Source organism: Crinia signifera, chromosome 1, assembly GCF_055691185.1.
Source record: "Crinia signifera chromosome 1, ASM5569118v1, whole genome shotgun sequence".
In the NCBI taxonomy this organism is placed as follows: domain Eukaryota; kingdom Metazoa; phylum Chordata; class Amphibia; order Anura; family Myobatrachidae; genus Crinia; species Crinia signifera.
The window spans coordinates 45744243-45768912 of record NC_139217.1 but is presented as its reverse complement, the minus strand read 5'-3'; the positions used below and the strand labels follow the sequence as shown (position 1 = coordinate 45768912).

Here is a 24670-nt window from a genome sequence, read left to right as displayed (position 1 = left end):
TGAACTTAAAAATACTTGGTTCCCCTTAAACGGACACTGCATATACCATGGAAAAACTAGGTATAGATCATTAGGTCTACAAGAAGTTGGTCGATAAGCATTGGGTCGACATGCAGAAAGGTCAACATGGGTCTAGGTCGACACAAGCATTACGTTGACATGGGTAAGGTCGACCGTCAAAAGGTCGACATGGGGTTTTTCACCCAAATGTCGACATGGACACTGAAACATAGCACCGCGTGTGCTCATGGTGCTTCGGGCACACTATTTTATTCTCCCACCACGCCCTAGTAGGGCATGAAATACCGCCTGTCATGGGTAGGGCATGAAATACCGCCTGTCGGCACATGTCAGCTCAAAAAACAGTAAAAAAACACCATGTTGCCCTTTTGACTGTCGACCTTGCTCATGTTGACCTAATGCTTGTATCAACCTGGAAACATTGTCGACCTAGACCCATGTCGACCGAATGGTGTTGACCCAATGCTTGTTGACCCAATGACCGTTTCCTAGAAAAACTAGATGGACCAGTAAGCAATTAATCACACAGGTAATGTAAATACAAAAAATCTCAGAAGGTAGAGCACTGCAACATACAGCGGCCAATTAGATTTGAGCTTTCACTGCATAAACTGTACTAGACTGACAGATGGAAGTGGATTCGTGGGTAGAACATGGGCAAGTCTGCCACTGTTAAAGTTTCAAGAATCAGTGGCCAACTTACCATAAACCGCAAACACGTCTTTAATTTCCTTTTCAACAACCCTTAAGGCAGCCTCTATACCGTAAGTATTGGCCACTGCGTGGATGTCATTGGAATAGAGGCGTTTAAGGTCCAGTATCTGCGGTGGAACGAGGAACACATGTTAGTGAGGATTATATTTGGGACGTTTGCACATAACACAGCCTGCTGGCTTACTGTCAGCGAGCCGAGACATGTGAACAAAGCCACATTCAGCTGTGGGACGTCTATTGGAGCAGGAAACGTTCCGCTGCACGCACAGTCTACGGAACGGCCAGAGGACGACGAAAGCTGGTTTATGTCAGAGCCTGTGACACTGGCACAGGCTACAACACAATGCAATCCATTCTTGTCATGGTAACTTACGTCTGAATATTTAAATAGCTCCTGAAGGTTTATTCCCTCTGTGTTCAGGACTTGCTCCTTCTCTCCGTTCTTGTTGGTGCCGTCATTCAGAAGGCACCGCGTGATCCCCCTGGTCTCGTGGATGATGACGTTGTGTGCCAAAGAGACAATCAGAGAGGAGATATCAAAGTGCACCTTCATTAACGGCAACTTTATGGTGACCTGCAAGAAGCGGATGAACGTGTTACAACATGATGGGGGGGTGTGGGTGGTGGCAGGAACAGGGTGGCAACAAAATGACAAGAGATGGCAGGTGATACGCCATACACCAACCATCTCCTTCGTGCCCAATTTACTGGATTCAACTATCAATAGTCTGATAATCTGTGGAAATGAATGCTGTGTACGCACGGAGAGATTTGACATTAGATTTTGACTATATAGTCAAAATCAAAGGCTAAATTGCACCATGTGTACACGCCATTCATTCCACTGTGAAATGAGGACACACAATTTAGCAATATAATCAACAAACAAAGGAATAAGTCAGGGGAAGAGCAACGGAGGAAGGGGGTTAATTAAAGTTCTGACAATCCGTGGCTCGTGTGATCCAAGCCTGAGAATCTCCAATGCAAACCACGTGGTTATCCGTGGCATGGCAAGTAAGACTCAAAGATTTGTTGTTTAACGCAAAAGGTTAGGCCTGAAGAAATCATACTGCGTGGGTTAGACACGTGCGAGTTTTAGATGCATCACAGGTAATCAGACGGAATCTGTTTCCTTAACACTTAGATCAGGGGTGGGGAATCTCAGGCCCGTGGGCCGTATGTGGCCCCCATAGCCGGTCTGAGTGGCCTCCCACCCGCCCGGGGAATTCTTGCGAGAGGTCGGTAGTTTTCGCGAGATTCCTCTTAATCAGCAGCAGCCGGAGACTGTCAGTCCTATTCAGCGGAGCGTGGGACGGCTGCAGCAGGACAATTTGTAAGAGAAATTTTTACATATGGCCCCCGAAGGATTATTTCCCCATACAAACGGCCCTTGGCACAAAAAAGGTTCCCCACCCCTGACTTAGATCATTATTCTAACACAAAGAATGAGAGTTCTCTGCTGGACCTGTCCACAGAGTGGTTAGAGATCGGGCACAGGGGGCTCATACTTCGGGGTCTCAATACCTTTAATACACAGTATGCCGGTATTTTAACACTTTTAAAAACTTTATTCAGGAGAAAAGGTTTGGGGTGAGCTATTAATGCCAGATTTGGTGGGAGAGACAACTACAGTACATTACCATTAATACTACAATATGTAGAAACATACAGAAATGTTTCTATATAGAATTTACCTGGCTGCAGTGATGGCAAACATTGTTGTCAACAAAACCAATACTCCCCGAGCCACAGAGGAAGTAGAAACTTGTGAGTACGGTGCGAGGGCCCTTGTAGATTAAACCAGGAAGCATTGCCGAAGTATTCTAACCACAATAGGACCGCCTCCACGGTAACTATATTATACTAAAACACTGTCATTGTATTGGCGCGTCTCACCTCACACCATAAACTCTTCTCCGTGTCATAGGAATAATCATCTACGGCGGAATTTAGACTCAGGACACTATTCACTCGGTTCACTGCCAGCACATCCTTGGATAGGTTTGTCTGGTTGTTTTTCTGTTTGGAGGGCCTAGAAGACGAGGAAGTGTATTCTTCCTCAACTGCCGCCACTGAATTCTGGCTATTCTCTTCGTCCTCCTCCTCCTCTGCATCCTCTTCTTTTTCCTGGAACCCCTCTTCTTCACTTTCATAGTCCACCTACAGGAGATGTAAGGAAAAAACACTTAGAAACTTATCCAGTCTACGCAATGCTGTAACAGTGTGCGGCAATGGTTTGTCAGGCGTACCATCGGTGCGCAGAAGGGGTCTGGGAATGCAGGTGATAAAACAAACCTCATTAGCTATTTAAAACTCATTGGAAATGATAAATGGTGCTCCATCCAATCAGCTCCCACATATATATATATTTTAAACACACGACAGTTGAGAACCGATTGGCTGGGGCACTCTTAAATCATAAGCAATGAGTTTTAAATAGCTAAAACTTGTTTATAAATATTTATGCCAGCTCTGACCAGTCCTAAACTCAGGTGAATTCCCTAGAAAATGTGCCCTCTTGGCCTCCGCACCATAATCTGACTCCCCAAAATGTAACCTCATTACTGCGGCATAAAATGTAACCAGTTTGTCAGTGTTACTCTCAATACCCGAAAATCTGTACATTACGTGCAAGTTTTAGATGCGCACACACAAAATAAATCCGTTTGTGCTTCTTTGTATTCCATCTCCACTAAATACAACTATATATTTTTGTTATTTAACGGACTTATGACTTTTAAGCTCCCGTCTCTTACAATGAAAGGGTTAACTTTCACCTGTAAGGAAGGGTGTGCAATCACGTGAGACTATGACATAGTGCCAAAGTGAATGCCACAGTGCAGACCTCCCGCCAAACAATAGCATACAGCAGGGCTGGGCAACACCGGCCCTCCAGATGTTAGTGAACTACACATCCCAGCATGCCTTGCATCAGTTTCAGCATGGCCACATAGCAAAACTAATACAAAGCATCCTGGGATGTGTAGTTCACTAACATCTGGAGGGCCGGTGTTGCCCAGCCCTGGCATACAGCATAGGTCCTCAAACTGCAGCCCTCCAGATGTTGTGAAACTACAAATCCCAGCATGCCTTGCCACAGTTTTAACAATCCCTTATAGCAAAACTGTGGCAAGGCATGCTGGGATTTGTAGTTTCACAACATCTGGAGGGCCGCAGTTTGAGGACCCATGGCATACAGTATAAAGAGGCATATGCTGCACCAAACAGTTCTGTCAAATCGAATGGTGTCGCATTGGTGGCAGCACAGCCCTGGGATCTGGAGTTTGATTCCTGACCAGGGTCATGTTGGGCGTATTTGCATTTTCTAATTTTCTTTGTAGAGCATTGTGTAATTGGTGGTGCTATATAAACAATAATAAATAACAGTAATATTAAGGCACTATAGGGCAGATGTCTCAAGCTTCCAAAAAGTGATAGAATGGAGAAATAAACAACCAGCCAATCAGCCAATCAGCACCTACCTGCCATGTCACAGGCTGTGTTTGAAAAACGACAGGTAGGAGCTGATTGGCTGGTTGTTTATCACTCTCCATGTTATCACGTTTCGAAGCTTGATACAACTTTGGTGTAATTTGCATGCATAATTTATTTCATATGCAATTATCCTATTATCCTGTCAAAGCTCGGTTGGACATGTGTGTGTTACACATACATTATCTAAGTTTGAATACATGCATCATGTGGTGTGCTCATAAATACTGTCACTTCATACAATTGAAAGTGCTGACTCGGAGGCACTCACATGCTAACTGAAATATATATATTTACTAAGCTTTGTAGGAAGATAAAGTAGCGATGAGTACCGTGGCCAATCAGCTCCTAACTGTCCTGTTACAGGCTGTGTTTGCAAGATGGGATTCTTGTTCCTACCTGTAAAAATCCTTTTCTCATAGGGGACGCTGGAACCCATAGGGTATAGGAACATGAGCACCAAAATGGTAACTTTTCTGACAGCCCCAGAAAACGGCAGGTCACCACCCCCAAATGCCGGCAACCTGTCAATCACCTCGTGTATGGTCAGCGATTAAAAACAGTAGCAGCATTTTATCGCACAAAGGCCTCCCACATGTATGCGCTGTCTATCGATAATCGCCTGGCACTGCAAATTCCCAGCTGTGCGATCAGGTCTGAATAACTGCCACAGTTTGAATGTGCTGGGTTACTACACATCCTCGCCCACGGACGCTTAGGAATTAGATGGGTATAAAGGTTTCTTTGTATGAAAAAGGTAACAGTACAATATAAATGAGCATACAACAAGTGAAATACATGTACCGTCACAGTGCAATTACAGGGTTGTTCTATGCACCTGCATGTCCCAATATGGGAGGATACCTATATACTCCTTACTAAATTACTAGTTCATATTAGCAGGATCTTATTGGCTATCAACTGTCAACAACTGTCATGTGATTTGGGATAGCCAATAAGATCCTGCTTTGAAATCAGAGTAAATCAGAACCTGCACATCTCTAGTTCATATGTGCATCTCTGGGATACCATTATGTGGGGATTCGGTATGAAATCCCGACGGTCAAAATCCCGAATGGGTCATAATCCAGACAAGGACAAAATCCTGACATATAGAATGTACAGGTGAAACAGTCAACATGACTTTCCGTTGACAGGTCGCGAGGTCAATGTGGGTTTTTTCACAGTTTTGACCCGAATGTCGACACAGTTGGAAGTGAACCACAGCCCCTCGAGATTCTTCGGGCACACTATTTTATTCTCTCACCACGCCCTAGTGGATAGTAGGGCATGCATGAAGTACCGCCTGTCGGCACATTTCGGCTCAAAAAACAGTGAAAAAAACCCATGTCGACCTTGCAACCTGTCGACGGAAAGTCATGTTGACCGTTTCATTCATACATTCTATATGTCGGTATTTTGACCCTGTCGGGATTTTGATCCTGTCGGGATTTTGACTGCATCCCTTATGTGGGTGTGCAACTAAGAACAGAGAAGCACTTTAACAGAAGTCGGAATTTTTAGAAGATACCACAGATCTTTTTGTGAATTCGGACAAATAAGAGGCACCCCAAAACTCAGTTTAAAGCGCTAAAGGAAAGAAAACACTTACGCGGTTCTCAGAAGTGACCTAGGTTTGCCAAAGAGCAAAAATGCCACATACAACATATAGGGGGAAATTGACTAAGATGTGTATTCTACTTCACATGTGATGTTGCTATAGGCAACCAATCAGATCCGGTCTACTATCTTATAGAGCAGTGATGGCAAACCTTGACACTCCAGCTGTTGTTGAACTACACATCCCAGCATGCACTACATCATTTTTAGCATGGCCACATAGCAAAACTGTAGCAGAGCATGCTGGGATGTGTAGTTCAACAACAGCTGGAGTGTCAAGGTTAGCCATCACTGTTCTAGAGGGTGCTAGATAAATAAGTAGTAGATTCTTCTTGGTTGAAGTAGAATACCCATCTTAGTAAATCCCCCCCCCCCCCCCCCCTAGTCTAAATAGGTTTTATGATGAAATCCTGTAACATTTGAATCATAGCCAAACCTCAAGCCATTTAATACTAATTATGCCTAATTACACTGCTCATGATTTGTTATATTTCAATTACTAAATGAATAATTGCTGCCATGATTATTAGCCTAAAATACATTGCACCAACAGTAGAGCAACAGTCATTTGTAGAGACTGTGACTGGAAATGTAAGGGAAGGTAAAAAGAACCTCCCAGGTAGATGTGGCAATATGCACTGAAAGTGGACTTCCTGGTGCCTAACCAGTGGCGGATCCAGAGGTGGGGCTGCAGCTCAAAATTCAAATAGGGGAGAAACACCAACTGCCAGCGAGTCAGTTTAGAATTGCAGTTGGTGCAGCTCCCCTGTTTGAATTTTGAACTGTGCCAATCAGCTCCTAACAGTCATGTGTTTGACAGATTAGCTGGAACACCCTTTATCATTCGCAACAAGTGAGAACAAGAATATCACTCTTTGGTAAATTTGCCCTCGAGTTTGTTCAAAACGATTTATACTTTACACAGTGTGTGTGTAGTAACATTTTGATGATCAGAGTAAATTTTGAGTAACACCTCAATTCACAAACTGCACCACTAACACCCGCACACTGTATATGGGACACAATTAAGCAGCAATTCACCTCTTCTTCCTGTTTTTCTCTCCTCTTTGCGTCGGTAGCGTCGGCATCTCCCTCGTCGGCATCTGCGTTTATAATTTCTTCATCTTTCTCTTCTTCCTGACTCTCCTAATAAATCAGACACAGTATAGTGTAAGGCCTTCTGGTGTATGTAGTGCACTCGTACAGTGGCCACACACTACACCAAACAGGCTTTATACTATCACCACATTGAGGAGTGATCTTGGGCCACACCAGCATTCAACTGCACATAGCAAATCAGGACATTTAATGCCACGCCCATATCCATCCAAACTACACGCCCACATTATACCTTATAGTCTAATTCAAGATCAGCTGACTGTGCCCTGGAAACTGAGGCTGCAGATCAGTTTGTGCTACCGCTCTCTTACAGTTACACTGCGGCGTACCTATGTGGGGAGACCGGCTAGTGTCGGTTTGTGTGTCTCCCCAACACTGCCATCTGTTGGCAGCGAGTGAAACAACATCTCTTTCTCTCTCACACACGAGAGATTCTCTTCATTATATTTCAGTCAGTCATTTAGTCTTTGCCCTGGGTGACAGAAACACTGCTGTGTAAATGTACGGTAGTTATTACTGCACGTTTGGCTATTACATTACTTATACCCCTTTCACACCAGCCACCCGGCAATTACCCGGCATTTTTAAGTGCCGGGTATTTTGCCGGGTGCAGCTGGACCCCATTCACGCCACCCGCAAATTACCGGGTTAAAGCTTTTCAGCCCAGTAATTTGCCGCAAAACCCGGGTTTTTTGGTGGTGTGAAAGGGTCAACACAGGTCTTAAATCCCCGCACTCCAACCCTGGTCAAGAGCAGGTTCGGAGTGCCGGGATTTAAGACCCGTGTTGACTCTTTCACACCACCAATAAACCCGGGCTTCCCGGCAAATTACTGGGTTGAAAAGCTTTAACCCGGTAATTTGTTTTGTGGTGTGAATGGGGTATTAATGTGTTAGCTATGTTACATATGTTAGATATGTAAGGTGACCGGGTATGTAATGCAAATCAGACAGTAGTGAGGAAAGCGCTCACAGCTCCGGTGAATAGAGCAAGTTATTATGGGATCAAGTTATAGAAAGCGGTTGAAGGTGGGGAGACACTGAACGTGTGATGGAACAGGGGAAGAGATTCCAGAAAATTAGTGCAGCACAAGTAAAGACCTAGGAGGTGTAAGAGAAAGTGATCAGAGAGAATCGGAGGTTCTGCCTATGAGGTTGCCTACAGATGAGGGATGTCCGTGTTGTAGTGGGCTTTGTTTGTATACCAGATACACTTTTATAGTCGAGTGTATCTAACAAATCGTATATATTGAGGTACTGTGAATGATTTAAATTGGGGCTTCTCTTTCATCCCCCATGACAATCTTTGTCCTGTACAAAAAAGAAAACAACTTATGGCAATAGAGAAAAGTAATAAAAAGAACATAAAATGCAGATATAAATATAAAACAACCCAGATTGAGTCCTTTCCGCCCCGTGGGAAAATACAGCAAGCCTGCAATCTCTCTCTTGCTTAGCGTGAAGGACTAATGTTACAGTAAAACAACCAAGTTCTTCTCTCCAATCTTCCTCTGCCAGCTCATTAAAATATGAAGGTCAATAAAAGAGAACTCCACTGAGCTGGACGCCACCCAACTTGGCACAGACGCTCGTCAGCAAAAAAAAAAAAAAAACAACACAGAGCAACTCGGACAGATTCACATGTTCTGCTTCTGTTCCAGCATCAAAGGCAACAAATTATAGCTGCCGGTCATCACAGTAGACTCATCCAGACAGAGACAACGAATGTACCCCAGTAACCCAACTCTATACGGTGATCTCACCTGGGGTTCCGTGCCTTCCCTGCCGTCATCCAGGTCTTTCTGCGTTGCTTTCCGGGTGCTCACATCCCTGAAGGAGGCGAGTTTTGAGCTTCTTCTCTTGATGGCATCAAACATGATTCGGAAGAATCTGCAGAAGGCGGCAACAAGCTGAGTTTGCATGGATACAGAAAAGACCTAAAAAGGGGCTAACTATTGCCACGGATCTCTTGCGCATATGCAAACCGCGTGTTTTACCATATAGTGCAACGCGCAGTAGAGAAATGTGGGTTGCATGGTATGGGCAGTGAGCGATCTGGATGGAATGGTTGTGTCTTGTTGGCGTGCCGTGCGAGTGTGGTTGGCATGTAGCCAATACTGTATTTGCTGGCATATAAGACTACTTTTTTCCCCTGAAGAACATGCCTCCAAGTGGGAGGGTCGTCTTATACGCCGGGTGCACTTATATAACAAACTCTATATTTTGAGTGGAAATGTTGGGGGGTCGTCTTTTAAATATGGTAGTTCTGCGCGTGTGGAGAATGGTTGCCTGTGTCAGCAGACTTCATGCACCTAACACGAGCTGCTATGCCGATAGGTACGGCTGTAAATGGCAAGACAGTGGGCGGAGCGGTGCACCATGTGCACTGCAGGTGGGGCAGACGTAACATGTGCAGAGACAGTTAAGATGGCCATAATTCTACAGACTTATTGCCTGATCTGGCTGGTTGGAAAAAAAAAACCTGGTAATGGATGAGAGCCAATGACAGTAGACCATTAGCTTCAAAATGCTGCAAAACTGCCATTCAGATATCACCAGGTCTTTGTACCAACCAGCCCAATCTGACAATCAATCTGTAGATGTATGGCCAGCTTTAGATTTGGGTGGGGTTTAACTTCAAAGTGAGATCTATATTGCAGGGCACATGGTTTTGTCCATTTGAGAAGGAATTTGCTTTTGCGAGTGAACCAGAATAAGGGCCTCTGTCACAATTGCTCGGGCTTGCCAAGAAGCAGTTAGTTGGTCTAGACCAGGCATGGCCAAACTGCGGCCCTCCAGCTGTTGTGAAACTTCACATCCCAGCATGCCTTGCCACAGTTTTAGCATTCCCTAACAGCAAAACTGTAGCAAGGCATGATGGGACTTGTAGTTTCACAACAGCTGGAGGGCCATAGTTTCGACATGCATGGGTTAAATGCCCCCATTTATCCCACGCCGTGCATCCTAGTGATGAACAAACCCCACCTAATTTGCATAAATCATTTAGATCTATTTCCAGGATTTTGGGAACTACGAGCGATGATAAAAATATGAATTTTATGTCAAAGCAGATGAAATGTAAGTTGGCTCTGCGTTTATCTTTTGTATGAATAGATTTGTAGATAGACAGCGAGAGTTTTAAGATGCCCATACACGGTGCAATGGTCCGAAAAGTTCAAAATGCATTGCATGCTGTTCTCACCGCATTGTGGGGGTGATTCTTGTCAGCAGCAAAAATGTGAGTAACTCGTTGTGGCCGTTTGCATGCGCAAACCCCGACTATCGGGGCAGAGAACGAATACGGATCACTGCATGTGATCCAGATTCCTCCCCTGTGTTTCTATATGGATTGCGATGCGATCCAGATCACAAAGTATAAATGTGCAGGCGGTACTTTTTTTTTTACTAGATTGCATCTAGTTCAGATCACACGCTGTTTTAGCGTATCGCATGTGATTTGAACTAGACGCGGTGTGATCTAGTACAAAACGCACACCGCACCGTGTGTGGACACCTTTAGGAAATGGGTATGCATCAGTACTTCATTTACATGCAGCACTGGAGGAAAGGTTTGGTTTGGTTTACCATTGTCCTTTCAGGCAAGTGCAGTGTCCTACTGACACGATCCTATATGGAATGTACATTTTAAAATTAAACGACACAGGGTCACCTCAGGGCTTCCTGAGTGAATGACACTGTTTATTAGAAAGCATCAAAAGAACATAACAAAACCTCACAAAAGGCAGATTCACCTGCACTCTATGACCTACAGTTACACAAGCCTCTTCATACACACATTATATATAAATATCGGTACTTGTTTCCTAGCACGGCCACAATCGCGGGCATCGCGGGTAATTTTTAATGGTCTGCGATGCGACCGACGCATCGCATGCGGCCAAAAAAAGCATGCGATTGTACCGACGCGATGCCCGCGATTTCCCATAGGGAACAATGTAAAATGCCTCAATTTACCCAAATCAACATAGGGAACAATGTTAAATGGGCCAGAGACCCCCCCAAAAAAACCCTGAACAGTGAAATGGCCCCCCCAAAAAATAGTTAACGCCACCCCACGATAAACGTGAACCCGAAGCGTGGCGAGCGCAGCGAGCCCGCGAGGGGCGGCTGTACGCGTCCTCCGACATTTTCATACCCCCACTATCCACATCGGCGTGGAGTTGAGAATAGATAGTGTAGGGAGCGCAGCGAGCCACCGAGCCCAAAGAGCGCGGATACCTGTGAAGCCCGCGAAGGGACGATTTTACCTGTGAAGGTATCCGCGTGCGCTCGCCACGCTTCGGGCTCGGTGGCTCGCTGCGCTCGCCACACTATCTATTCTCAACTCCACGCCGACGTGGATAGTGGGGGTATGAAAAGGTCGGAGGACGCGTACCGCCGCCCCTCGCAGGCTCGCTGCGCTCACCACGCTTCGGGTTCACGTTTATCGTGGGGTGGCGTTAACTATTTTTGGGGGGCCATTTCACTGTTCAGGTTTTTTTGGGGGGGTTTCTGGCCCATTTAACATTATTCCCTATGTTGATTTGGGTAAATTAAGGCATTTTACACTGTTCCCTATGGGAAATCGCGGGCATCGCGTCGGTCGCATCGCATGCGATTTTTTAGCCCGCATGCGATGCGACTGACGCAATTTTTTTACCTGCGATGCCCGAGATCCAAATCGTTGTGGCCGTGCTAGGAAACAAGTACCTAAATATCTATCCGATATAAATCTATCCGCAAATGGAAGGATTGTCTGCACGTCGAATGGGTCCCCCGACGCAATGCATGGGCCCGCCGGTCGCATCGACCAATATTATGTGCTGCACATTTATCGAATTATAAAACCACATGTTATCGCTCGCAACGCAGCTAGCAGACGGAGTGCGGTTGGTGGGTTTGGGGAGCAGGGGCCGGAGTGCTGGTGGAGCACAGCACCATGCCGGTGGAGCACAGCACCATGCCGGTGGAGCACAGCACCGCGCCGGTGGAGCACAGCACCGCGCCGTGTCGAAGGAGCACAGCACCGCGCCGTGTCGGAGGAGCACAGCACCGTGCCGCCGGAGGAGCACAGCACCGTGCCAAAAAGATGGCAGTGGAATTTTAAAATATTATTTAAAACACTGGGTGGCCCTCAGAGCACTCTCAGCCAATCAGCGGCCGCCTTAATGTGAGGCATCTGATTGGCCAAGAGCTCTCAGCCAGAGCGCCGCCCAGGGTTTTAAATCGTTTTTTTTTTTTTTTTTTAATTCTGCCCCGCCATGGACAGCGTTCCTTCACAGTACTGCGCTCCACCACCGCCTACCCTCTTCCAGCACCCGACGTGGCAGCACAGACGGTATGCGACATTGGGTGCTCTTGGGCAGCACAAGATGCGATCGGATGCAATGGGACATCACATGGTACGGTATCATTGGCCAATCAGATGCTCACTGTCAAGTTACAGACTGGGTTCAAAAAAATGAAAGTTAGGCCAGTGATAAATGTAAGTACCAAACTGTCATTTTTTTCAAACCCAGTCTGTAACTTGACAGTTAGAACCTGATTGGCTGGTGATAAAGTACCACGAGCTTAGTAAATCTGTCCTGGGGTTTGGCAACCACTGAATAAAATCACCCCTACCCCACTTCCCCAATGAATGCAATGAGCATTAAAGAAAGATTTAGGTGGGTCACAGAGGAGGATCGTTGTATAGAGCTACAGATACCCTTGACAGGATGTTGTACCCTTGACAAGGTCACCTCAGATACATATCCGTTGTATAGAACAGTGGTTCTCAAACTCTGTCAAGTACCCCCAACAGTTCATGTTCTCCAGCTCACCCGGCAGGAGCACAGGCGCACTGATTATTTACAGACACATTTTAGAAGAGCCACAGGTGGAGCTAATTACTTTATTTGCGATTCTGTGCGGAGACCTGGAAAAACATGAACTGTTAGGGGGTCCTTGTGGACCGAGGTTGAGAACCACTGGCACAGAGCTAAAGATCCCCTTGACCCTCCCCAACTGCCCTGTGCTAGTCAGACAAACCCACCTGGTCTCCATGAAGCGAAGAATTTCCTCCGGTCTCAGACATTTCTCCTCCCGGTAGAACTCATACGGCAAGAAGTGGAATTGTAACTTGTACACCTGATGTTTCTGGGACTGCTCGTCGATGCGGAACGTTTCCTCCACATCCAGTTTATGCATCACCTGTGACAGGGGCGAGACAGGGATAGAATGACCCATCCTGTGCCCACAGTATATACTGCTTTTACTTAAAACGTCAGCATTGGTTCACTTCATTTTGCCACATTAATTGTAACGTCCACCTCACTAGTCAGACTTTACCAAGGCATGTAATACCACCTGTCCGTACATGCGTGCTCCAAAAAATAAGTGAAAAACCCCATGTCCACTTTTTGCCATTGTTGACATAACTTGTGTCAGCCTTCAATCCATGTCAACCTTAAGCATGTCAACCAAAGCATGTCGAATGTATACCTAATACTCACCTAAACCAGATTACTAAAGGATCTACTTTGCTGTCAGCATTTAAAGTACTGTGCTGCCCACTCTGGGAAAGAAAACAAATGCCGACTGCGATGTCAGCAAAAAGCAGGGATGACACGTTATGACACCAGGAAGCTCACAGCGAGCACCCTCTCTCTGATATGGAGTGCACTTTGCTTTTCCAATCTATAGTAACCGTATATTATAACTCGGGGGACAAATCATGCTCAAAACTAGTGAGACGGTCTCATTAACCGTGGCTTATCCCCAGGTTCGTTTTATGCACATGGACAAAACTTTCTAGGTCAGGGGTGGCCAAACCGGTCCTCGAGATCTACCAAGGGTCCACGTTTTCCAGGTTACCTATCTGGTGCACAGCTGTAGTCATTACTAACTGTCATATCTCCCACACTCCCTAGCTGGTGCACAGTTGTAGTCATTACTAACGGTCACATTTTAAAACCTGCTGCATTCATTCCTACTATAGATCCACAGGTTGCCTGGAAAACATGCACCGTTGGTAGATCTTGAGGACAGTTTGGCCACCCCTGTTCTAGGTCATTAAGTAATCCCAATATGGAGGATAAAACGTTCCTGAAACTGCGACGATGTGAAATACCAGTCACAGTGCCCAGATGTGACCAACCTCATTGCACGCTCAAAAATGGGCACAGCGTTCTTACTAAACCAAACGTCAGCCGAGGATATCAAGTGTGGAAACTGCCGGAAGCAGACCGGAAGGATGGTAATGTTCCCACAACCCTGACAGACCTGAACATGTCAGAATCTAGGTTCAAATTTCCTGAAAATAATATTTCAACAGCTACTAATAGGATATGTGCAATGTCTCAGGATGCCGATAATCTCTGGCCCTGGCGGGAAGCACTCACGCAGAGCAGAGGTGATTTCCTCCCAGTAAGCTCGCATAAAGCACTGGTGTCCAGTAGGCCGCAACTATGTCGCTGCGGAATTAGATGGATCATCATACTAAATCAGATGGGAGCCCACACGGGGAATACTTTACAAACAAGGGCTCTTATTCAGATCTGATTGCAGTACAAATTTGTTCTCAAAATGAGCAAAACCATGTGCACATACCCTCCAACATGACCCATTCCATTAGGTACAAAATGCTCTGTTCCTGGACTTCCCTGCCAGTGGCAGTTACAGAGCTTGGATTCTAGCACAGTCCAGTATTCAAAGAGGGGGGTCACATCAACTGTCAGTAAGTCCAGGACAGTGATGTTTGGAGTGGCATTAGGTGTGGCTCCCCTTTTTGAATATTGGACTGTGCTGCAGCCTGACAGCTGCAACTGCCACTGGCAGGGAAGTCCAGAAACAGAGCATTTTGTACCTAATGGAATGGGTCATGTTGGAGGGTATGTGTGCACTGCAGGTGGGGCAGATTTAACATGTGCAGAGAGAGTTAGATTTGGGTGGGGTGTGTTGAAACTAAAATCTAAATTGCAGTGTAAAAATGAAGCAGCCAGTATTTACCATGCACAGAAACAAAATAACTCACCCAAATCTATCTCTCCCTGCACATGTTACATCTGCCCCACCTGCAGTGCACACGGTTTTGCCCATTATGAGAAAAAAAAAAACTGTACTGCGATCAGATCTGAAGAAGGGCCAAGTGGTGGGGTTGTTCATAGCAACCGACCAGATTCGATCATATATTTCTTGAAAGCAACAGAGGAATGACCTCTAAAATATCATTGGTTGCTATGGACAACATTGACTAAATCTACCCCCTGGCCTCCATTTTTATTCAGGACTGTCCTTCCTATTCTGCAACATGAGCGCAATTTCTTCATCCACTTCTTGTGGAGGATCCTGTTCTACTTATCACCACAATAAAACCGTCACTTTTACAAGACACTTTATGTACAGAAAGGTGAACGTCTATAAAATAAAAGTCTTCTTACAGTAATTACCTGTCACCTACTTACATCAGCGCTCGTATATCCTAGCTGACAGCCTCGTATATCCCAGCTGACAACATAAGCAAAACATGTCGCATTTGCAGAGCGTTCTGGCTGCTCAATTCAACAGTAACTTCTGCGCCCAGCAATTGCCCATGTAAGTAATGTACCATATTGGGGGGGGGGGGGGGGGGGAGGGGGAGAAGATGTATCAAGCAGTGAAGAGAGCAGGGCAGGACGAGGTTGTCCAATCACTGCAGGGGGGGGGGGGGGGGGGGGCAGAGAGACTTAGATTCGGGTGAGTTATTTTGTTTCTGTGCAGGGAAAATACTGACTGCTTTATTTCTACACTGCAATAAAGGTCTCACTTTGAAAAAAACAAACCCCACCCAAATCTAACTCTCTCTGCGCATGTTACATCTGCCCCACCTGCAGTGCACATGGTTTTGTCATTTGAGAGATTTGCCTCAGATTGAATCAGAATAAGGCCCATTGTATAAAAGGATAGGTAAATCCCATTGCTTGGTAAGGGAACCGTCTCCACCCTTTTCAAAACTTGATACTACTACTACTATCTAATTACTCAACGAGCACCGCGACAGTTTCTTTCATTTTACATCCAGCGTCCTTGTGTACGAACACGGATGGCAACATCGAAACAGGTGCAGATGTATGGTGAGAATTGTATTGTCAAAGTCTGGCTTAACATTACTTCTTTAGATGGACAGCATTAAATAAGCACTCAGGTGTGTATGAGCCCTTGAATAGCAATTTACCAAAGGACAAAAAAAAAAGGGGGGGGGGGGGGGGGAGGAGAAGTTTTTCCATCTGGATGTGGCCAGGATGTCAGAGAGGGGAGGGTTAGGATTAGGCTGCCACAGGGGCGGGCTAGGGTTAGGCTGGATCGCCAGGATCCCAACGGTCAGCATACCGACATCCCAGCCCAGGGTGGTGAGCGTGAAAAAAGTCCCATGCTTGACCTCTGCGGATTCTGTTCTCCATCTATGGGGGTCATGGACCCGCACGATGGAGAATAGTCCCTGTTGGTCGAACAGTCAGGATTTCTACATTGATATACTGACTGTCGGCCAAACATCTGGCACCCAGAGGGTTAGGCGAGGGTTCAGATTAACACACATATAAAAATGCTTAAACTTGGTCAGGACCCCAAACAGATCACCCGTCGGGTGCACGGTGTATCGCATATATAGCCTTGGGCCCCACAAACTTGTATCACTCACTAAAAAAGCATTTCCTTTCCTTTAACGAGACACACGGCTTCAGCCAACAATGTAAATATCAGGAAATAGAGGTTATCGGATTATGCAAGTCAATACTTTTATCTACAGGGATATTAATGTGTAATAAACAGGAAACAGTACAATCACTATACAAATTAAATATAATTGTGGAATGATTAACCGCAGAACTCTGCAACTTTATGGACCATAGTCAGGAGATCAGTGCGGAGTCACTGTCAAACCAGGCAGCATTCTGAGAACTTACAGTACCCTTCTGTTCCACACGCACTGCTACAGTGGAGTTCGGGTGGTGCTGGGGTCAAAGGGCCTGATTCATACTGAATCACTCATCAGCAAATTTCCAGATGACTGCGAGTAGTTGAACGCAGAAGGAGGGCTATCGCACCAGGACTAATGGTCTTGAATAGATTTGGGGGAAGGAAAGAAACCCCTCTTTTAAATGTAAAGCAAAATGTAATGCTTTTATCGAGGGGGTGCAGCCTCGGACATAGAGATTATTGAGATACGAGAAAAAGGGTCTGATTTAGGCGCGTACGATGGGAATGTACTAAAAATGTACTTTTCTATGTCCCGATGTACTAGTAATCAGGTAGGTCTGAAAAGGGACTAAAATCATTATTTAAATCCATTAAATCACATAGAAGAGAAATAGCCGCACACACCAGGGCAACAACCACCCGGCCTAATTATAAAAATAAAAATCACTTTATTTTCTTGCACTATTCTTTATTTTAACATATTTCGCTTAAGTCTAGTATTTCATTAAAATTCATTAAAAGTACATTTTTATTACATTACCATCCTGTGCGATCAGACACTTTTCTGTCCGTTTTCTTGTGAAGTAGTTCACTGCCACCTAGACAGAAAGAAAACCTGCCCTGCTCAAGTCGCTATTTGCTATCCTGTCACACATCCATGCACAATACACGAACCATCCAATGCAAATGTGAGTAACTGACTCTTCCACAACTGTGCAACAAAATCAGGACGACGCGATTAGTTCCATTCAATGAGAATAGAATGGATTGTGAATTCACCCTACAGTGCATATATTATGCAGACTACCTACTGCAGCAGACCTCCTATATTCATTAACATATTTGAGGGACACATAAATAATATATTGCAATACAAGAACTGCACCCATTTATCTCAAGGCACCCCCTCTCCCATCCTCATTTTATGACGCTTGCTCCGATATATGTTTATGTACTAAAGGGATTACCTCAGTGAACCACCGGACAGATGTCTGTCCTTCCACATGACTGAGTGACTGAATACATGACCCAATTATTATAATCGGGATGAAAATACAGGGATTTACCTCACATGTACTAAGCCTTGAAAAGTTGGGGCAGTACGGACGGTGTAATGGTTAGCATCACTGTCTCACAGCACTGAGGTCATGGGTTCTATTCCCATCATGGCTCTTACTGTGCGGAGTTTGTATATTCTCCCTGTGCTTTCGTGCGTTTCCCCCGGGTACTCCAGTTTCCACTCACAATCCAAAATTATACTGGTAGGCTAATTGGCTTCCAACAAATTAACCCTAGAACGTCTGTGTGTGTGTGTGTGTGTGTGTGTACACATGTGGTAGGGAATATAGATTGTAAGCTCCACTGGGGATGTGAATGTTCAACTATATTCTGTACAGAGCTGCGGAATATGTATGCGCTATATAAGAAACTATTAATAAATAAAAGTGATAAAATGGACAGTGATAAACCACCAATCAGCTCCTACCTGTCATTTTTCAAATGCAGTCTGTGACATGGCAGGTAGGAGCTGATTGGCTGGCGGTTTATCACTCTCCATTTTATCACTTTTCAAGCTTAGTTCATCTGGCCCATGGAAAGAAAAGAAGTTGTCCACAGCAACCAATGAGATTCGAGCTATCATAGAATCTCATTGGTTGCTATAAGCAACATCCCCACTTTTCGATGCTTTGGTAAAGATACCGAGAAACGTGCAGAATGCTCAGGCGACAAACAGCTTGTGGATGGGTAACAGGTTTGAAGGAAGACTTATTCCTTTTGTGACTGCTATGAGGTTTACGGTTGGTGTGAGGACCGGATGTCAAATAAACGGCGTCAACGACAAATCTATTTTTCCAGCAAGACAGTCACTGACTGGAACATTTACCGCAGGAAGTCTGAGCCTGGTGAACCAGCCGTGACAGAAACTCAGCAGAGATCAACTCATCCCCTAAGGTGTGGATTCTTTCACAACGATGACAGCTGGTCAGGAAATTGGTGACACATTATTGGCGGCAGTGCCAGGTAGCAGTTGCAAGACTCATTTGATCGAGAACAGTTGTTGGGAGTCTTTGAAATGACATACTGTAGAAGGCATTTTGCTTCTTAAACTGGATACATACAATATACGGCAAATCAATTTAATGGTCAGGGCTATTTCCCTTCATCCCACACCATCCATGGTTACCTGTACACATCAGCTACATGAACAATGGGACTATATGTCACCACATCCTTCATTAACATGCACAGCACCGCATGCAACGTTGTCTGGCTGGCCATGCAGAATGGCCGTCTGGAAGAGGTCTCAGTGCGGGACCATGCAATCAGCGTGCACTTCAAATCCCGTATTGGAACAACAAATCACTGTCATATCGGATAGTGGATTTGGCTGTTACTTATTAGCGGGAGAGTAGCCGATCGTGCTCAGGATGGAGACTCTAAAATCACTGAAACTTTGACTCCCCAGGGTCACATTTGGCTGAGGAGGGCAGTTCCAGACTGACCTTAGGTTTGGCCGAGGCGGGCAGTTCCAGACCGACCTTAGGTTTGGCCGAGGCGGGCAATTCCAGACCGACCTTAGGTTTGGCCGAGGAGGGCAGTTCCAGACCGACCTTAGGTTTGGCCGAGGAGGGCAGTTCCAGACCGACCTTAGGTTTGGCCGAGGAGGGCAGTTCCAGACCGACCTTAGGTTTGGCCGAGGAGGGCAGTTCCAGACCGACCTTAGGTTTGGCCGAGGAAGGCAGTTCCAGACCGACCTTAGGTTTGGCCGAGGAGGACAGTTCCAGACCGACCTTAGGTTTGGCCGAGGAGGACAGTTCCAGACCAACCTTAGGTTTGGCCGAGGAGGACAGTTCCAGACCAACCTTAGGTTTGGCCGAGGAGGACAGTTCCAGACCGACCTTAGGTTTGGCCGAGGAGGACAGTTCCAGACCGACCTTAAATAAATCTCATAAGTTTTGATGCCCAAAATATCAGATCAGAGAAGTGGAGGGGGGGGGGGGGGGGGGGGGGCGGGGAAATCCCAAGGGAGAATTACAGCCATGGGCAAAAGTTATGAGAATTACACAAGTAATGGTTTTCATACTTTGCTGCTTTGGTGTTTTTAAACCTCAGAAGTTACTTTGACATTTATGAAAAGCTCGTAACTTTACAAAAAAGGCTTTTATTGACAATTACTTAATGTTTATGCAGAGTCAATATTTGCAGTGTTGATTCTTCTTTTTGAATTGCTGAACACCTCAGCAATTCGCCGTGGAATGCAGTCAATCAACCTCTGGGCCATACATACGAAGGCTGTGTGCGGCAAAAGATATTGGCTGTGCAACTTTGGAAGGAAATTACAATTTTTGTGTGACACATAATGGTATAAAGGCCTAGTAAACTAAATGGTTAATTTTTAATAATTACAATAATTAACCAACACTGTATAATGCCAAACGAAATGAGCCAAAATTCACATAATGCCACACCACAAATGTACCCTGTAATGCCCATTACACATTACTGGCAATACCAAAAAGCAGCCTATGAGTCTGACACCACTCCCATCTCCGCACTGCACCTCAAGACAGGGCCGGGGGCCCCATATCCAGCATGCTATCCATACACACTTGTGAAGTTCTTTTTCCATGCGAGAGTCCTGGCGGTGGTGAATACACGTGATGCGGAAGTTGCTGTGGTGAGCAGGGGAGTCTCTCTCTCCCTGACACTATCTCTTTCTCCCTCCCTGAAACAATTTCTTTCACTCCTGCTTGCACTCCTTCCCCTCCCTGACAAACATTCTCACTCCCCTTTCACTTATTCTCTATTCTTCCATGATACCCTCCTCTCTCACCCTCTCTTTCTCAGTCTTTTCTCTCTCTACCCCCCCCCCCCCCCCCGACACCCTCTCTCACTACCCTAACTCTCTCCTGAAGACCTAAGGGGCATTGTAGTAGTGGTGGGGGGCAGGCAACACAATTTTTTGGGCCCCATACACTGATAGCTCTGGGGCCCACCACCCCTCAAACACTATGAACCCCCTTTTGTTGGAACATAAACTCGCATTCTTTCCCACTGATGTGTTCCCTCACACTATGGCTTGGGCTCCATCACACTGGCGCACTCCCTTTCCCCGCGGCCTGCGCTCTATACTGTAACAATGTGCTGCCTTACCATGTGCTCAATCACACTGACACAACCCTCACCCTGCATTATATCATACTGACACACTCCTCCACACCAAGGCCTGCGCTCTCTGTCACAATAACACACTCCCAGCGACCTGCGCTCTATCACATTGATGCTCTCCCTCACCCTGCGGCCTGCTCTCTATCACACTGATGCGCTTCCTCCGCCCATGGCCTGCGCTCTATCACATTAGTGACGCATGGGATAGGGGGGTTTGAGGGGACAGCGGGTGAGAAGGGGTGAGGTAAGGTGACGGGGGCCAGAGGTGGTGAGGTGATGGAGGTTTGAAGTGATGGATAGTGAGATTAGGTGACGGGGTGAGGAGGACGGATGCCGCTGCTGGCTCTCTCCCCCAGGCCGGAAGAGGAAACCTGAGCAGGACAGACGGTTGAGGGGGGGACTGGCAGGCCTTGGGGCACCTCAGGATGTCGGGCCTGGAACAACCCCCCCCCCCCCCCCCGTCGCCTTGCCCCAGGTTTTGGGGGGGGGGGGCGGCGCTTTTAAAGATATTTCTATGGGACCCATATAGTTCTAGTTACATATTTGTCTGAACTTGCGGTGCCCCGATCCCACAGCTAAATCAACTTTAAGAGAAGGTTCTGGCACTTGTTGGACGTTCTAGGGCTCCCTGAAGCTTTCTTTTCAACTATTGAACCTCTGTCCCTGAAGGTCCTGATGATACAATAAATGGTTTGGGGCCAGATGTATCAAGCTTCAAAAAGTGATAAAATGGAGAGTGATAAACAGCCAGCCAATCAGCTCCTACCTGTCATGTTACAGGCTGAGTTTGAAAAATGACAGGAAGGAGCTGATTGGCTGACTGTTTATCACGCTCCACTTTATCACTTTTTGAAGCTTGATACATCTGTCCCTAAGTGAGGTTCAATCTTACTAGCAGCAATATACTACTTGTCATTGCTTTTTACAAAAAGGTGTCCATGGTTAACAGAGGACGAACAATGATTTCAAGAACCACCCACCCTTTAAAGCTTCCAGTCGGTTATTCTAACTCAATCAGCAGGACCGAGTGATCCGCCCCCTCACCAGTCATCTATTTTAAATTGGAAACTGCTGCTATTGGGGATGCACATACGGTAATCCAAAACTAGAGTGAAGTAAGCAAGGATTTTAACTTGGTAAACGAACGATTGCTCTCCCAAAATTTTAAACCAGTGGTTTGCAACCTAGTCTTCAAGGACCCCCAACAGTTGACATTTTACATGTCACCCACAAGTACATAGGTGTACTCACAGACACATAATTATTGCACTTCATATTCTGTGTGCCAGGAAAACACGCACGGATTTATCCTGTTGGCTCCAATAGGTCTGGGATGGATACAAATGACATATATTCTCTGTAAAATAATCTAAACTAGCTGATGCTCCCTGTTTCAACCAGGCAAATGTTTTCTGGGTGGAAACAATTAATCAGTATAGGTCTGGAAGCTAGTCCTCTAGGGATTAAGTTGTAAAGGGCAAGCTTAAAATCAATAGCAGCGTTAAACCGAAGGAAAGCAACAAACCTACAGAAGGAATGCATTACAACCACAAAAGTCAGGATCATTATGCGGCCTCTCCTCGCCTTTACCGTGAGAACACCTGGATCAGGCCCACCACCCGTATGGCTGAGAACACCAGGACTACCCCCAGCCCTACCAGTTACGGTGAGCATGGAGCTGTGGGAGGGGGGGGGGGGGGAGGGGGGGGGGGGGGAGCACCAGGGCCAGCCAACGTAGCAACACTTCCAGTGTACTTGAATGTGCTCCCCACTTTCTCACACCCACCCATTCTGCTCCCATGAGACCAGGACATTTATGACTAAAAAATATTATTCCCAAATTATCCCCCTTTCGTGGTCCCCTGCATAGGTGTTTTTATCAGGTCTTATTTTTCCCCTCCAACAGTGTATTGCCATCCCATCATGTGCTATTCCTATAATGTATGTCTCGGATGGTTCCTCTGTGGGCAGGATGTGCTACACTCTAGATCATACTACTACTACACAAGCATCCACCGTGCTTGTGTCCTTGTGCTTGCATTGGGTCCTTCTATGGCTCAACTCTCACAGTGTAACCTTCGAAGTGCGCCAAACATGGCTGCCTCATCTGGTGCACTTGTGGATGGGAGAAGTAGTACAGGACATGAATGTCTTGTTGGGACCCTACTCTACAATGCAATCACCCTTTTTTGTGTAATTTCTTCTAGGGGTAACCTATCCCACCCAGGGTAGTCCTACGCAGAGCGCCTAAGATGGCTGCCTGAATACACGACTCGTGGGGCTTACTTACTACATTTGGCCCCTTTTCATCCCCTTAAGAGTAAAATTTTGGCACAGTTTCCAGACCACCAAGCAGGTCACCTGTTCAAGGTCCCCCGGCAGGTGCACAGGAAGAGTTCAAAGGTCATATTTTCCAGAGCCCAATGGTCATGCATTGTTAAGTCAGGCAGACATATTACCTAAAACCTCCGAAATTCACCAATTACAACAACTACAATGCTACAGAACAAGACCTTAAATTTGGAATCTGTTGCTCAGACAATGGCAGTAAAGAAATAGGTCACTCATACAAGTCAACCTTCTGTTTATAGCATATAGATACAGAATAACTAGTTACCAGTCTGTCAAAATGATGGCACAACACAACCGTAATGTCAGTGCTGACGGCTGTGCACGCCTAAAGGAAGAAACTTATGCGGCTCTGCCGGGCGCCACCTAGTGGCCATCAGCATGCACAACAGTGGGAGACATTTGCGTTGGTGGAGTATACATAGTATAGATTTACTGTACCTCGGCCAGGCAGACCCGCGTCAGCTGTTTCTTTAAGTTTTTTACTTTCTTCATGGCTCGCTTCGTGGGGAGGACCGGCACACTCATCATAGGGGTTTTTATGTTGGAGCTTGCAATTAGCAGAATTTCTCTAAGCCTGAAAAAGAAGAAACGGGTTTAACATACAAGAAGACCGTTGTTTTGTACCCCCTGTATGCACTTGGCACTACCTCCGCAAGCTGACCCACTAACACTGAAGATCGCAAAGGATGACGCAGAAATATGGATGTGGTAAAGCTAAAAAACAACAACGATAAAACTTTATATTCACCGTGAAAAGTATACTGAAAAAAAAACAAAAAAACCCCAATAGCTACTTAAAAAGAGAAAATACATTCTCAGATTCTTGAAAAAGTTAGAAAAGCCAAATATTACAAATCAGCTAAGATATTATACAGCAGCACTGTTGGTCCACCTCTATGTAAGGGCGAGTATAAATGGCACTTTATACAACGGACACGGACCGGAAAAACCCGCTTCCTTCCAATTTATAGAGTTGGTTGAAAAAAACGTTAATATTTTGAACAATTGTTTTTAAAAATTCATGCCAACAAGTTGGCACATAGAAGCTGACCGAGCCGACATAATGGGCCTTATTCAGAGTCCATCTGAAATGTAATAGTCATTTGTCTCAAAAATTTGCATTCTGATTCAGCAGTGTCCCCAAATCTAGATCTTCTAACCATTGTCGTACATGGCTTAGATGAAACTAATGGTGCCCATACACTCATGCGATCAGATGCGACATCGCAATGCGATGTCCCATTGCAT

General features: G+C 45.7%; 1 protein-coding gene across 1 annotated transcript in view; it reads right to left on the bottom strand.

The window, feature by feature from the left end:
• Window positions 1-24670, bottom strand: part of POLR1A (RNA polymerase I subunit A) — a 94899-nt gene that overhangs the window by 9818 nt on the left and 60411 nt on the right. Inside the window, exons 26-32 of the mRNA XM_083146587.1 lie at window positions 23861-23996; window positions 12999-13156; window positions 8728-8854; window positions 6889-6993; window positions 2632-2895; window positions 1109-1309; window positions 725-842 (exon numbers count right to left, since the gene is read on the bottom strand). Of these exons, the coding sequence (XP_083002713.1) occupies window positions 725-842; window positions 1109-1309; window positions 2632-2895; window positions 6889-6993; window positions 8728-8854; window positions 12999-13156; window positions 23861-23996 (1109 nt within the window). The remainder of the gene's footprint in view (window positions 1-724; window positions 843-1108; window positions 1310-2631; window positions 2896-6888; window positions 6994-8727; window positions 8855-12998; window positions 13157-23860; window positions 23997-24670) is intronic.